The sequence below is a fragment of the Narcine bancroftii genome, chromosome 5 (genome assembly GCF_036971445.1).
Source record: "Narcine bancroftii isolate sNarBan1 chromosome 5, sNarBan1.hap1, whole genome shotgun sequence".
NCBI classification, from domain to species: domain Eukaryota; kingdom Metazoa; phylum Chordata; class Chondrichthyes; order Torpediniformes; family Narcinidae; genus Narcine; species Narcine bancroftii.
Genome location: NC_091473.1, coordinates 21,767,475 through 21,783,109, shown reverse-complemented (window position 1 = coordinate 21,783,109; position 15,635 = coordinate 21,767,475). Strand labels below are relative to the sequence as shown.

Here is a 15,635-nt window from a genome sequence, read left to right as displayed (position 1 = left end):
AATTGGTTTTTATAATTAATACAGTCTTTTTTCCTTTGGCTTCGCGGACGAAGATTTATGGAGGGGTAATGTCCACGTCAGCTGCAGGCTCGTTTGAGGCTGACAAGTCCGATGCGGGACAGGCAGACACAGTTGCAGCGGTTGCAAGGGAAAATTGGTTGGTTGGGGTTGGGTGAAGAAAAGTGGCCGAAACTCAAAATATAATATCACAAATGTATATATATCAAGATAAAACTTCAAACAGTATAAACGCAATACCCCTACCACTGCACTGGGTGAAGACAGAAAAGACATCAAAAATATTATTTTATATATAATATAAAAAAACACCTAACCTAAACATCTAAGCAGCTTATCCTGAGGGTCACATATATTTTGTAGCTTTCGAATAAAAAAAACCCAAAGTAAGACTATATCTCAACTGGAAGAGTAAATAAATCTAATCACATTAAAAATATTTAGATCAAATGAAAATGAGATATAAAAGGTCACCATATATCTTCGAAGTTCACCAATGAATCAAATACATGCTGATGTACCGGCCATGTAGCGGGTTGAGTGGGCGCACAGCACAGCAATGTGAACTGTCGACGGCGTGGTTCTGCGGGTGTGCGGAACCATAATGTGAACATCTGCCTACTCACCAGGACCGCATGCAAGAGATACCGAGTGCCGAGGAATGGCACATTGAGCTGCTGAGTCTCCTGCCGAGAGGCGCGGGACACTTACACGGCTAAATTTAAACCTGTCGGTCTCATGGATCGGCAACAATCTCATTGTGACGTCCCACCTAGACTCGTGGAGCCCGGGACATGAAGTATAGAAAAGAGGCCTGTAAACCCTGAATAAATCAATCTTCAGTTGACTAGTCTGGTATGTGTTTTTGTATTATTTCAGTAGCTCTACCGTATCTACACTATCTATTTTTTTCTAAATTTAAACAGGACATAATATGAGAGAAACATTGAAACACTATTGGAGGTCTAGAGTCTTTCCATTTGAATAAAATGGCTCTTCTAGTCAACAATGTAGAGAAGGTCACAACCCATTGCAGGAGTACATAAAAACTCCGTTAGTCTGGTTCAATAACCCCAAAATGAGCAATTATTGGATTGGGTCGTAGTTCCACCTGAAATACAGTTGAAAAGGTATTAAAAATTTATTTCCCATAGATTTCTAAGGATGGACAAGATCAAAACATATGTGTCAATGTAGCAATATCAGATTGGCATCTGTCACATGTACCAGAAAAAAAAACAAGCCATCTCATCTTTGGACGTTTGAACACGATGCACCACTTTGAACAGGATTAATGAATGTCAGGCACATAATGAAGATGCATTCACTAGTTTAAGAATCTTGTCCCATAGATCCTCTCTCCGATAAGCATCTTGCAAATTCAAATTCCCAAGTTTTTTTAATCTTATCGTGAAGTACTGGTTGTAATTTCAATAATCTATCATATACAATTCCCATTAATCCTTTCTGAGAAGGATTCAATTAAAAAATATTATCAACTAGATGTGGTGGATATACAAATGGCAAGTCCAGTATCATAGCATTAAAGAAATTTCTAATCTGAAAATATCTAAAATAATGAATATTTGATAAGTCATATTTACTTGCCAGCTGTTCAAAAGACATCAAGCAACCTTCCTTAAATAAATTTCCCAAAGAAAAAATACTTTTGATTTTCCATATAGAGAATTGTTCAATTATTGATGGTCAAAAAAATTATGAGAGATAGTTCTAGAAAAAAGTTTTTTTTTTAATTAAAAAAATTCCTAAATTGGAACCAGATTTGCAATATATGTTTGAGTAGTGGATTAGATACATCCTTTTTGAAATATTTCATTTCTAAATCTATCTGGTTTGCTGCACTTTTATGTCCATTGGCTATTGCCATCATCTCAGGATGAATAACACGTAGCCCACAATGAAAAAAATATAAAATGACATAAGTGATCATCTCTTTAAATCAGAGGGCCAAGTTTGTGCTCAGTTGAACGAGAAAACCTAATCACAGGAAAGGGGAAAAGTTTAAAGGGAACATTAAGGGGAATTTTTTCATGCAAAGAGTGGTGAGGGCGTGCAATGAGCTGCCAGATAAAGTGGCAAATATGGACTCAATTTTGACAGTTCAGAAAAATTTGGATAGGTAGAAGGATGGGAGGGATATGGAGGGCTCTGGTCCAGATGCAAGTCAATGGGTCAAGGCAGAATAATAATATGACACAGACTAGATGGGCCCGAAGGGCCTATTTCTGTGCCACAGTATTCCATGTTCTACGATTCTTTGGAAAAGTGGATTCTGTTGCATGCCAATGAACTCTGCTCAATTTTAATAGTGATCTGACAGCACAATATTACCCCAAAAAGACAAAGCATATTTTACAAGTTTAAAAACATGCATTGAAATGACAATTGATGGAAGATTGGAACTAGTTTGTTCAAATTATTTGTGACATTTCTGCATTCATGGGTCTGAACACTTATGCGGCGATATTTTCCCACACAAGTGCATGCTCTAGTGCAAGTAGTGAGGAGCACCAGATCCAACTTCAGTCTAAAGTTACTGTGCACTTTGAATAGAACTAAAAAATAATAATGCCAACATTGATTGAAACTGTATTTCACAACTTGGATTATGAAAAAAACAAAAGATATTTCACAGAGGTCACCGAACCTAAAGGGAGACAAAATGAAGCAGCAACGGCAAGTTGTCAACCAGAGAAATCAATGCCAGAAGTCTTTGGCTTGGCTTCGCGGACGAAGATCTATGGAGGGGGTAAATGTCCACGTCAGCTGCAGGCTTGTTTGTGGCTGACAAGTCCGATGCGGGACAGGCAGACACGGTTGCAGCGGTTGCAGGGGAAAATTTGTTGGTTGGGGTTGGGTTTTCCCTCCTTTGTCTTTTGTCAGTGAGGTGCCAGAAGTAAAGGACTGATAAATGACATGAAGTGCCTTGAGTTTAATTTCACTTTCTTCAGCAGAATCCATTTGCGACATTAAGTAGTATGATCTGAAATCTGTGAAGTTCAGGGGAACAATATAATTTACCACTGCTGGCACATCATGAGTTTGTGGAAAGTGACAGAGTATCCACATCAACCCTGTACACTCTGCATCCCCCATCACTATAGGATCAGAAATGTATTGCACTGTTCATGCTCCAAGATTGATCATGTTTAGCAAGAAATGTTACACCACTGTTCAAACCTGTAGCCTATAAATAAATATTTGCTGCATTGTTGAATAGTTCAGCATTAATTCCAAGACACTCTCCCTGAAAAGTTGATGTCCCATAAATATATAAAGGTTTTTCAGCATTCTTCTGAGAGACCAGTAAAACATCTATCACCTGCTCTGCTCTGCAATCATATGGCATTGTGACCAACTCTGATGTAATTAAATTGGCTGACTAATGGATAATGGTCCCTGAGCAATGTAAAGAATCACTTTTTTCAAGGTATTCCATCATTATAACTTCAACTGCTGAATGGATTGTATGGGCCTGTCTCATCCAAAACCAAAAGAACCTAGTTTAGTGATTTAATCAGTTCTTTGTGGTGCACTTTCTCCTAACACCAGTAAAGATGTTGTTTTGTTCCTGTTTCTTCAGTTCTGAGATGCTGCTGCGATCAGTCCAGCCTTTTTTTCATCCCTCGGTTACCTTACCAACCATTAGATTGTGGCATGCAAATTATGTGTGAGGATAATGAAGAAGGTTTTCAAGGATTGGATAATGAAGAAGGTTTTCAAGGATTGCAGAGGGATTTGGGCTGCTTAGAAAAGTGGGCTGAAAAATGGCAGATGGAATTTAATGCTGATAAGTGTGAGGTGCTTCATTTTGGTAAGAAGAATCAGAATAGGACATACGTAGTAAATGGGAGAGCATTGAGGAATACAGAAGAGCAGAAAGATTTAGGAGTAACGGTACATCGTTCCCTGAAGGTAGAAACTCACGTGAATAGGGTGGTGAAGAAGGCTTTTAGTATGCTGGCCTTTATCAATCATTGCATGGAATATAGGAGTTGGGAGGTGATGTTGAGATTGTATAAGACGTTGGTGCGGCCTAATTTGGAGTTCTGTGTGCAGTTCTGGTCGCCTAATTATAGGAAGGATATAAACAGAGTGGAGAGAGTGCAGAGAAGGTTTACCAGAATGTTACCTGGGTTTAAGCATCTAGAGTATAGGGAGAGATTGGACAGATTAGGTCTTTATTCTTTGGAGCGTAGAAGGTTGAGAGGGGATTTGGTAGAAGTATTTAAGATTATGAAAGGGATAGACAGAGTGGATGTGGATTGACTATTTCCGTTAAGAGGAGGAAAGATTAAAACAAGAGGACATGAGTTAAGAATTAAGGGGCAGAGGTTTAGAGGTAACATGAGGGGGAACTTCTTTACTCAGAGAGTGGTAGCCATGTGGAATGATCTTCCGGGAGAAATAGTGGCGGCGGAGTCAATTGTATTATTTAAGAAAAGGTTGGACAGGTATATGGATGAGAAGAAGATGGAGGGTTATGGGCATTGTACAGGGAGGTGGGACTAGAAAGGGGTGTTTGGTTCGGTGAGGACTAGAAGGGCCTAATGGCCTGTTTCCGTGCTGTAATTGTTATGTTATATATGTTATATGTTAAAGTAAAATTTACCTCCAGATTCTACACAAGCAAATACTAGATCACCGTGATGGCAGAGCAGCTGAAGCATCACAAATAGATGATAATATATATGGTTTCACTTACCACAGTTGCCACCTGTCAGATCCACATAATATAGTCCAGACCTAAAATATCAGATCAAAAAAAATCTAAAAAATTATGTACCAAATATTCTTGTAAGCCTAACAAAAAATAGCCAAGTTATTATCTTAGTAGTAAGTTGTTCAATATCTTTAGTGCCCTCCAAATTCTTGTTCAAATAATCCTTGAGTTAAAAAATCTGGGCAATGATTGAATTTGGCTAGAAGGAATAGATCTTTTAAAGTGCAAATTAGGACAGGTAAGATGATTCATCCTTCCTTTTTAACCAAAGATTTCATATCCCAACTGATATCTATCCAGAACAGTAAACACAACAAATACAAGATGGCCTCCTCCCGTTCCCATTTCTTAAAAAAATGTGGAAACTATTTGTTTTAAGAAAGCTATAAGCATTCAAGGTTATATCTCTGCAAGTAGAAATGTTATTCTGCAGTTATAATTTTCTTACTTTCTATTGGTGCAGTGCTGGAGACCCAGCCGCTGAGGTTCATGATCCCATCCAACAAATATGATGCCAGTGTCATTGGGAGCCCAAAAAGCCTGAAATACAAACAAAGGGGAGGGTGGGGAGAAAAAACAAAGATAAAAGCTAAATATTATAAAATAGATCTTTGTCCCATTTCAAAACAGTGTGAGCAGTTGGAAAAGAGCATTTTGATGAATTGTAAATTTAAATAAAAAGCAGAAAATAAGTTTAGATTTAGTTGCAGAACATGGTTTAAAATTACAGGCTAGAAGTAAACTGGAGAGGCAAAGGAAAAGTTTATTGGGCTCTGATAGAGAACTTTAATATTCTCTAGCACAAGCAAAGCTCCAGATGACTGGAAGAAAGAAAATGTGGAACTTTTATTCCAGGTTAGCAGGGATAAAACAGGTAATTTCACGCTTGTGAGACTAACATCATGCGAGGGAAGGAATTGTTTAGCATTTTGAAACCCAGGATTAATCTGTACTAGGAAAGTTTGGGATTAAGCAAAGACAGTCAGCGTGATTTTGTTAGGAGTCAGATTTGGTCTTGCCAATTGGACACTTAATGGATGTTATATTCATGAACAGTGTGGATATGAATGTAGGGGATATTATCAGTAACTTTGACATTACATGAACATTAGTAGTATTGTTGATAATGATAGTTGCAGACTTCATGAGAACATTGATCAGAGCAATGGAAGATGGAATTTTATCCAGCGTGAGGTGATGGACTTCGTGAAGTTCAATAAGGGCAAGACATACAAAAAAAATGGTAGAATGGGAGTATTGAGGTTAAAATTTAATGATAATTTGGTGTTGAAGGCACATGGACATAAAATATGAAAGCCGGGATGTTATAGTACAACTGCATTAAAACTATAAAATATTGGTTGGGCCTTGGCTGAGGTACAGTTCTAACACAAGCCTGAATTAATGCAACACTATTTAATACACAAAAGTGCTGGAGATACTCAGTGGATCACACAGCATTAAAAGGAAATACAGGGTAACCCACGGTATATTCCCTATAGACGCTACATGTCCTGTTGAGTTTCTCCAGCACTTTTGTGTATTCCACGACAATCACAATGTCTGCAGATTTTTCTGTTTAACTATTTATTCAATACCTCTATGCGCACATTTGCAAACTAAGTGCACTTAAAATTCATAAAAGATGACAGTTTGTCCAGCACAAGATAATTTACAATGCATAAGGTTTCAATTAGTAGAAGCACACAGTTAACTCTGCCCTTCTGAATCTCATGTTCTCAATCACTATTTTCCAGTAACTGCCGAAGCAAGTAACGAAATAAAATAGTCAAGCTCACCTAAAGAGACGAGAGAATTTAAAAAGCTCAAAAATATTCCTATTTATCAAAAACATTGGATTAGAATATTCTGAAAACTGTAAATATCTAAAATTGAATTTGAAAAATGATACCATATGCAAAGCAATAGAATGAAAGACAGAGTAGCATTTATGCAACATCTTTCACATCCATTCAAGATATCCCAAAGCATTTTAAAGTTAAAGAACTTGAGAGGCATATTCATTTTGCAGTGTCACAATCAACTTGTTCAATTTCTCCACAGGCAGCTTCTGCAGCAACCATGCAAATAATAACTAGATTTCTTTGGCTTGGCTTCGCGGACGAAGATTTATGGAGGGGGTAAAAAGTCCACGTCAGCTGCAGGCTCGTTTGTGGCTGACCAGTCCGATGCGGGACAGGCAGACACGATTGCAGCGGTTGCAAGGGAAAATTGGTTGGTTGGGGTTGGGTGTTGGGTTTTTCCTCCTTTGCCTTTTGTCAGTGAGGTGGGCTCTGCGGTCTTCTTCAAAGGAGGCTGCTGCCCGCCAAACTGTGAGGCGCCAAGATGCACGGTTTGAGGCGTTATCAGCCCACTGGCGGTGGTCAATGTGGCAGGCACCAAGAGATTTCTTTAGGCAGTCCTTGTACCTTTTCTTTGGTGCACCTCTGTCACGGTGGCCAGTGGAGAGCTCGCCATATAATACGATCTTGGGAAGGCGATGGTCCTCCATTCTGGAGACGTGACCCATCCAGCGCAGCTGGATCTTCAGCAGCGTGGACTCGATGCTGTCGACCTCTGCCATCTCGAGTACCTCGACGTTAGGGGTATGAGCGCTCCAATGGATGTTGAGGATGGAGCGAAGACAACGCTGGTGGAAGCGTTCTAGGAGCCGTAGGTGGTGCCGGTAGAGGACCCATGATTCGGAGCCGAACAGGAGTGTGGGTATGACAACGGCTCTGTATACGCTTATCTTTGTGAGGTTTTTCAGTTGGTTGTTTTTCCAGACTCTTTTGTGTAGTCTTCCAAAGGCGCTATTTGCCTTGGCGAGTCTGTTGTCTATCTCATTGTCGATCCTTGCATCTGATGAAATGGTGCAGCCGAGATAGGTAAACTGGTTGACCGTTTTGAGTTTTGTGTGCCCGATGGAGATGTGGGGGGGCTGGTAGTCATGGTGGGGAGCTGGCTGATGGAGGACCTCAGTTTTCTTCAGGCTGACTTCCAGGCCAAACATTTTGGCAGTTTCCGCAAAGCAGGACGTCAAGCGCTGAAGAGCTGGCTCTGAATGGGCAACTAAAGCGGCATCATCTGCAAAGAGTAGTTCACGGACAAGTTTCTCTTGTGTCTTGGTGTGAGCTTGCAGGCGCCTCAGATTGAAGAGACTGCCATCCGTGCGGTACCGGATGTAAACAGCGTCTTCATTGTTGGACTAGCCTCGCCAAACGAACACAGCTCAGCGCGGACATTGGCGACTTCAGGGGTTTCTACGAGGCTCTAAAGGCTGTGTACGGCCCCTCACCCCAAGTCCAAAGCCCGCTGCGCAGCTCAGACGGCAAAGTCCTCCTCAGCGACAAGATCTCCATCCTCAACCGATGGTCAGAACACTTCCAATCTCTTTTCAGTACCAACCGCTCAGTCCAAGATTCCGCCCTGCTCCAGCTCCCTCAACAGCCCCTAAGGCTAGAGCTGGATGAGGTTCCCACACTGGATGAGACATATAAGGCAATCGAACAACTGAAAAGTGGCAAAGCAGCAGGTATGGATGGAATCCCCCCAGAAGTCTGGAAGGCTGGCGGCAAAACTCTGCATGCCAAACTGCATGAGTTTTTCAAGCTTTGTTGGGACCAAGGTAAATTGCCTCAGGATCTTCGTGATGCCACCATCATCACCCTGTACAAAAACAAAGGCGAGAAATCAGACTGCTCAAACTACAGGGGAATCACGTTGCTCTCCATTGCAGGCAAAATCTTCGCTAGGTTTCTACTAAATAGAATAATACCTAGTGTCGCTGAGAATATTCTCCCAGAATCACAGTGCGGCTTTCGCGCTAACAGAGGAACCACTGACATGGTCTTTGCCCTCAGACAGCTCCAAGAAAAGTGTAGAGAACAAAACAAAGGACTCTACATCACCTTTGTTGACCTCACCAAAGCCTTCGACACCGTGAGCAGGAAAGGGCTTTGGCAAATACTAGAGCGCATCGGATGTCCCCCAAAGTTCCTCAACATGATTATCCAACTGCACGAAAACCAACAAGGTCGGGTCAGATACAGCAATGAGCTCTCTGAACCCTTCTCCATTAACAATGGCGTGAAGCAAGGCTGTGTTCTCGCACCAACCCTCTTTTCAATCTTCTTCAGCATGATGCTGAACCAAGCCATGAATAACTAGATATTTTATCTTTAATAACATTGACTCATCCATAAAAAAAGCCAGTTCCCAGATTTTTGTCCCCAGAATATTGTAACTTCACCTCTTGACTCCACCTGAAGCATCATACTGGGCCTTGGTTTAAAGCCTTATCCAATCTGAAAGTGCACACCTCTTTCAATATCAGATTGGATTAGCAGCCAAAATTAGTGCTCAAATCAGTGATCTCACCCTGAAACAGCTTTCTGATGCAGAGAACCATTGCTCTAATAACCAGATTCACCAGAGTGTTAAGTGAATCATTAACACTCTGAACTAATTTGCAAAGCAACAGAATTTTGCTGGAAGGATTGAATGCCTACATATGTAAGCACATATTACAGGAGTGCTATTTAATGATCTATTTACTCATTATGTATTTAGTGAAAAACAGATGGTCATAAAATAATTTTTAATATTTCATGTAGGTTAAAAGCAGGAATTTATAGGTTTTTAATATACAACTAAAATAATCTTGGAGATCGGGTTGATTTTACCAATAGCATCAATGTCAACCAAGATAGTTGTGATGTGCCTAAAATCTCTCTGTTGCATGTCTCTAAAATTACAATCCAAAAGGCAAATTATACCAGTTGCATTCACAAATTTTATATTGAAATTACTTTCCATCATTCAAAAATAGGTCACAGCAACAAGACCAAAATTGACAGGGAATACTTGTCAAATGAATTTTCGACTGCACCTTGTGTTTACTTCATGTATGACAAAAACATAAGCAATAAAATGAGGAATAGGTCTTTTGGCCTGAATGCCTGCTCACCCAATGTACTACTGAGGTTTGCTTTAGAAGGAAGTTGAGTAGTTAAATCTTATTCTGAATGCAGAAGAACTGGAAATACAGTCGGTAAACTTGGCACTTCTCCAACGTTGGCAGCTGTGTAATAGTTGCAAAGACAACCAACCTGCCCAGGAGAAATGTGGTCAGGAATTCCTTCCAAAATAGAGATGCTGTTACTTTCAATATCCAGAACACACAGCACAGGTGTTGACTTTTTCACCAGTTCTTCTCCCCAGTCTTCCCAGTACACAAAGACATCTCCCTGCAAGGTAAACAGCAACTAATTAAAACAAGACCTTTGCACAGGTACCCAAAAAACAATGAGCATATTTGCATGATTTATTTTTTTCTTCGGTAGTCTCAACCAGATGTATTCAGGTTCAGAGTAAAATATTTCTTTAAAACCCAAAACCTTTCAATGAAATTCATCCTTTAGTCACATGCTAATCTTTCTAGATTGTGTACTCAGCTTAAGGGTGTCATCAGGGGTTTTTATGCACAAAAGCCCTCGTATCACCTGCTTGTTTTTTTTTTAAAAGGTGATTTTACCTTTTATGCAGAGGTCAGAAAAGGCGTATAGCAAAGTCCTTTTATGTAGCCCAGAGCAGCGTTCTGGCTTCTCAGGGCAAAAGGGGATGGCAAGTGTAGCACAGCAACAATGACTCTGCAACAGCTCTGCAATCCCGCTAGCTGACAACCTCCCTGCACCTCTGCCTGACAGTCTCCGGCCCTGCTGGCTCTCCGCCCTCCTGCCTGACAGCTCAGCCGCACCACTGCCTGACAGCCACATCAGGAGCAGGCAACGTAAGAAAGTACAGTGGGGTAATGGCGTGAGAGACTGGATGGCATAAGGAAGCAGACAGCATGAGGAACTGGGCCAGAGTGAGAGAGCACAGCCTGACAGCGCCACTGAGTGCTCTGTGATAGCACAGTGGGGCAACAGGGCTGTCAGTGCGACGACAATCATCTTACCTTCCTGCTTTCAGTGGCGGAGCGACTTCACTCCACCTCTATGTGTAGCCCCCAAGGCGGATGGAAGCTGGAGTGAGCTCGAGCAGACAATCCGCCTTCAGACCTTTTATGGAGGTAAGTGCAGAGATGTAAAAATGGAGAACCTCTGTCTTTACATTTGTTTTCTTTTCTCTTTAAAAGGGACTAAAGAAAGTGCTCTACGTGAAGAATGGCACCATACTTTCACAGGCTTCTGTTTTTCTGGTTTGATACTGTCCTCATCCTCCTCAGTCATGTCAATTTGAGGCTTAGTTTGGAAGAAGGTTTCAGTTTTGGGTCTTTTCTTTTCAGCAATGTACAAAATATGAGTCTCCGAGTGAGACCACACAAGACAGCCAAACTGATCTAAGGAGAAAAAAAAACACACAATAGTATTAAAGAAAATAACAAGTTTTTAAAATATGAAAAAATTAAGACAAAGGAAGAAAAAGGCTAAATGATTCCTCAACTGCGATTCTGCCCAAAAAAATTATCAAACAGTTTCAAGCTTCAATATGCTCAAGGACTCAATAATCAAATAACTCTTTGGAAAAGAATTCTAAAATAATTAAATCCACATTAACACCCTCCAAATTAAGAAATTTTCATCTCTTGTTCTGATAAGATAGTCATCATTTTGTGATAATGCTCTCAGATTCACTTGAATAAACAGCCTCTCAACATCCAATCAATCTCCCTCAGAATTATGTATGACTCATCTGTCATCCTCTTAAACTCCAGAGAATGTTGACCAAACTTAAGAGTTTTCTCTGAAGGTAACATCCTTATCCTAGTAATTCATCATTTGGATCTAAACAGCACAGAACACAAATGCAAAATACAGGTGCACAATCCTTTATCCGGAACCCTTGGGGGACAGGGTGTTCCGAATTTTGGATTTGTCTGGATTTTGGATAGCCAGATTTATCCCATCTGAATCGTGCTGGCGTATCCACCCCCACCCACTTGCAGTCGCACTGATGTCTCTCCCCCACCTTGCCCACTTGACTCGTGCTGCCGGTCTCCCCCCCTCGCCCGCCTGATGCACGCTGTGGGTCTCCCACCCGCCCGACTTGCGCTGCCGGTGTCCCGCCCGCCTGACTCGCGTTGTCGGTCTTCCACCCCTCAACCGCCCAACTCGCGCTGCCGGTCTCTCCCCCTCCCCTGCCCAACTCACACTGCCAGTCTCTCCCCTTCGCCCGCCTGACTCTAGCTGCCGTCTCTCTCCTCACTTGCCAGATTTTGGAGCTTTCTGGATTTTAGGTGTCTGGATAAAGGATTGTGTACCTGTACCTTCTTTGGGAATGTAGACCAAAACTACTCAAACATTCTGCATACTACCAGCAAGGCTTTTTTAAATTTTTGAACTAGAATACCCTCATCTTACTATTTATTTTCCTAAATACTGTTTGTAATTTCATAAGTAAGTTTAAGATACCTCTCTCCATTTATACATTAGTTTTTTGGCATTTAAAAAAAATTATGGGTCAGAAATTGCATTTGTTGACACACGCAATCTTGCTGGTGATCTCTGAAATAAATTCAAAGTTATTTTGTGGGATTCTCAGCAGGAACTCTGAGAATCATGGATGGAATCCTAATTTAAAAAAAACTGCAACAGGACCTTTCAAATCATAGAATCATATATGTGGGCCAAGACAAGCCAGAGCGACAAAACAATAGTGTTTTCTAATCTATTAGCTGGAAGAGCCATTTTACTTAAATGGGAAGACTCTGATTCTCCTACATTATTTCAATAGCTTTCTCATGTTATGTCTTTCTAAAATCTAGAAAAAAAACCAAAAGTCGTACTTTAGATACAACTATTAAATTTGAAGAAACCTAGAAACTATTTATTGATTACTTTCAAGGGATATAACTAGCATTATAATATGAATTAAATCTTCCTTTCCAGATGTATTATAATTCTTGTCGTTTTTATTATCTGTAGGTGTGGACTGGAGCTACATTTTAAAATATTTAGCAGATCCTTGGGAAAGGCCACTCAGTTGTTTTGTTTTATTTTTTTATTATATTTTTTAGTAATTGGTTGTGGTTTTTTATATATTATAATTATTCCTTTCTCTCTTTTTTTTTGTTTGGAGAATTATTTCTAATAAGTCATATTTCCACTTTTTGGAATTTATATGATACTTATACTATGTAAACGAGGACAGACCATTTTAATTGTGTAATTTCTATTCTCTTTATGTTGTGCATACTATGGAATGTTAATAAAAAGATTTTAAAAGATAGTTAATTCTGTCAAATATTTATACTCTCAAAATATTTTAGAGTATTTCTCATAAATTTAAGAAGCTAAAAAGGTGTTTAAAAAGTTTACCATTTTTAAAATAAACAATTAACTAAATACAATTTTGAAAGATTTAGATATTACATCTTTTCATTACTCAGGTTTCATTGACCTAAAGAAGGCTTCAGATACCTAGTTATTCTATCACTCCCTCCATCTTAACTGTATAAAGCCAATTATAGAAAGTTATTGAAGGAGATAAAGGCTCAGATGGGAAATTCTCCCCTTATCATTAATTATTAGAATTGAACTGTTCAAATTAATGTTTTGCCCAGACTGCTTTTTCAATTCCAATCTTTGCCAATAGGAGTTCCTATTGTTCTTGATAAATTGATATCAAGATTCGTAAGGCAAAATTTAAAAAAATCTAGAGTTAGACTTAAGATTCTGTTATTGTCAAAACACAAAGGAGGCCTTAATTTGCCCAACATTAAATATTACGACAGGGCAGCACAGCTGAGGATCCTGATAACATGGTTAACAAATGATATGGAAATGGATTGGGTGAGTATAGAACAAAATTCATGCCCCAGTACTGTATTTTCTAAGCCAAGCAAATTGGAAGAAATTAAAAATAGATAATGAGTGGATTAAATTCACAATGAAAACTTGGTTAGCTATTAGAAAATTACTAAACCTTTTTAACTTTGTCCAGAACATTAAAAATAGTAGCTATCCCAGAATTCCTACCAGGCTTTAGAAAATGGGCAGATAAAGGGTTAATTATTATGGATCAGCCATTTTTGTTGCGAAACTTTAAAATCACGAACATCTTCAGAAAGAATTTGGTTTGTCTAGGATGGATTTTTTTGTAGATTCCTTCGATGCGGCACAACTTACAGACACATGGGAGCTGATATGTAAAAAAACATCTACACGAGAAAAGATGTTCAGGCTGACTATGGAGAGAGAGATAAAGAAGAACCTGACAGCTCACTTATACAGATGGCTGCAAGATAACGTAACAAGAAACACTATGGAAATAAAACAGAAATGGGACTAGAAATGAATATCTGTATTACAGATGAAAGGTAGGAAACAAACATGCCTTGATGGTCACAAGTTAACAAGTCGCCCTACCTGGAGGGAGTTTGAACAGAAAATTAAAATGTGAGTATTTAAGACTCCTCAGGTGTTGGCACCTCAGAAATATGCTGGAGAGAATGTGAGAAGATTGGTGATCATACCCATCTTTTTTGGGCCTGGCCCAAACTATCAATATTGGAGAGATAGTCAGATATTCAGATGGACATTAAGCAAATCATGGGGGGGAGACCTACCTTTGGAGCCAGCATATTTTATACTGGGAGTGACTCCAGAGGATATAGATACAAAAAACCAGGTATGTTTACTTGGGGTGTTGCTCTTGATCGCAAAGAAGATGATTATAGAATTAAGGAAAATGTAAAACCACCAACTGTTCAACAATGGACAAAAAGATTAAAAAGTGTATATTTGATTGAAAGCATAATAAGCTAAATCCAACTAAGGACTAATAATTTCAACCTCAAGCGGTCACCGATAAAACTACAGTTAATGAGGTTAATTAAGGATATAACCTCTCAGTATGGGGAGGAGTTTGCCCAGTGCACTCTACGTATAATTGGAGTAATGTATACAGATGAGATTGTGATTATATCAAGTGCATAGATACTGAGGACACGGTGATAAATTCAATGATTTACTCTGACCCTCTCCTATTTAAGCTCAAAAGTATCACAATGTGCAAATGAAGTGTGCGGATAAATATATAGATGACTGCATATTGGTTAGAATAAGGTTAATTGCGTGCCCATATCTGTGATGCTTCTATGAACAGAACTTAAATGAGATAGATTGACGTGTTGCATCTGTGATCTATTCATTTTGTTGTCTGCTCATATGATGTGACTGCATATGGAAATAAAAGTTAAAAAAAAAGACAAATATTGACACAAAAATGTTCTTCAAGTCTATTTACATGAAGTGGTGACTTGCCATTCCAATAAAAGGATCAGCTGTGTCACTTATTACTTGTCACAGGGTTGTTTAACAAATTCAGAATGCAAGCTTTGTACATTTTGCCTGTGTGATTGGTCCTATGTTGTTGAATTCTGTGAAGTTCAGTATTGGTGTGCAGCTGATTGCCCAGGAAACAACCAATGATGCAATTCTTCAATTTCCAAATTCACATACTTGAAATTGAGCTCAATATAGATCCACATGGCTGGTTATCAGTAGAAAACTAACAGAAAGAATTATTATTCATATTTTTATAAATCTTTAACCAATCTTCCTTTCATATTGATATGCTTGACCCTCCTTCCACATATGATGATGCCAAATCCTGCGAATATGCTATGTTTCAAGTAGTCTATATGAAGATGTACATTTTGGGGAAGAAAGCAGTCTTTCTGTTCATTGCAAAGGAATTGAAAAAAAGCTCCATTTGCTCTTGCTTATTCTCCCAAAGCTTTTATCCAGATTTAATGAGCCCTGACTGACCATTTTTATGAATGAAATTGTGGAAAAACTGTCCCACTTCCCATCTCTTCAACAATTAATTCATATACAAATAGTACATATATTCATTGGTCTTATTT

General features: G+C 39.3%; 1 protein-coding gene across 5 annotated transcripts in view; it reads right to left on the bottom strand.

Moving 5' to 3' along the window:
* Positions 1–15,635, bottom strand: part of apeh (acylaminoacyl-peptide hydrolase) — a 90,476-nt gene that overhangs the window by 36,377 nt on the left and 38,464 nt on the right. For all 5 annotated transcript variants that reach the window (XM_069936937.1, XM_069936938.1, XM_069936940.1 and 2 more), the window contains 4 exons: positions 10,942–11,105; positions 9,874–10,011; positions 5,211–5,302; positions 4,745–4,785 (listed from right to left, as the gene is read on the bottom strand). In XM_069936937.1, coding sequence (XP_069793038.1) covers positions 4,745–4,785; positions 5,211–5,302; positions 9,874–10,011; positions 10,942–11,105 — 435 coding nt within the window. The remainder of the gene's footprint in view (positions 1–4,744; positions 4,786–5,210; positions 5,303–9,873; positions 10,012–10,941; positions 11,106–15,635) is intronic.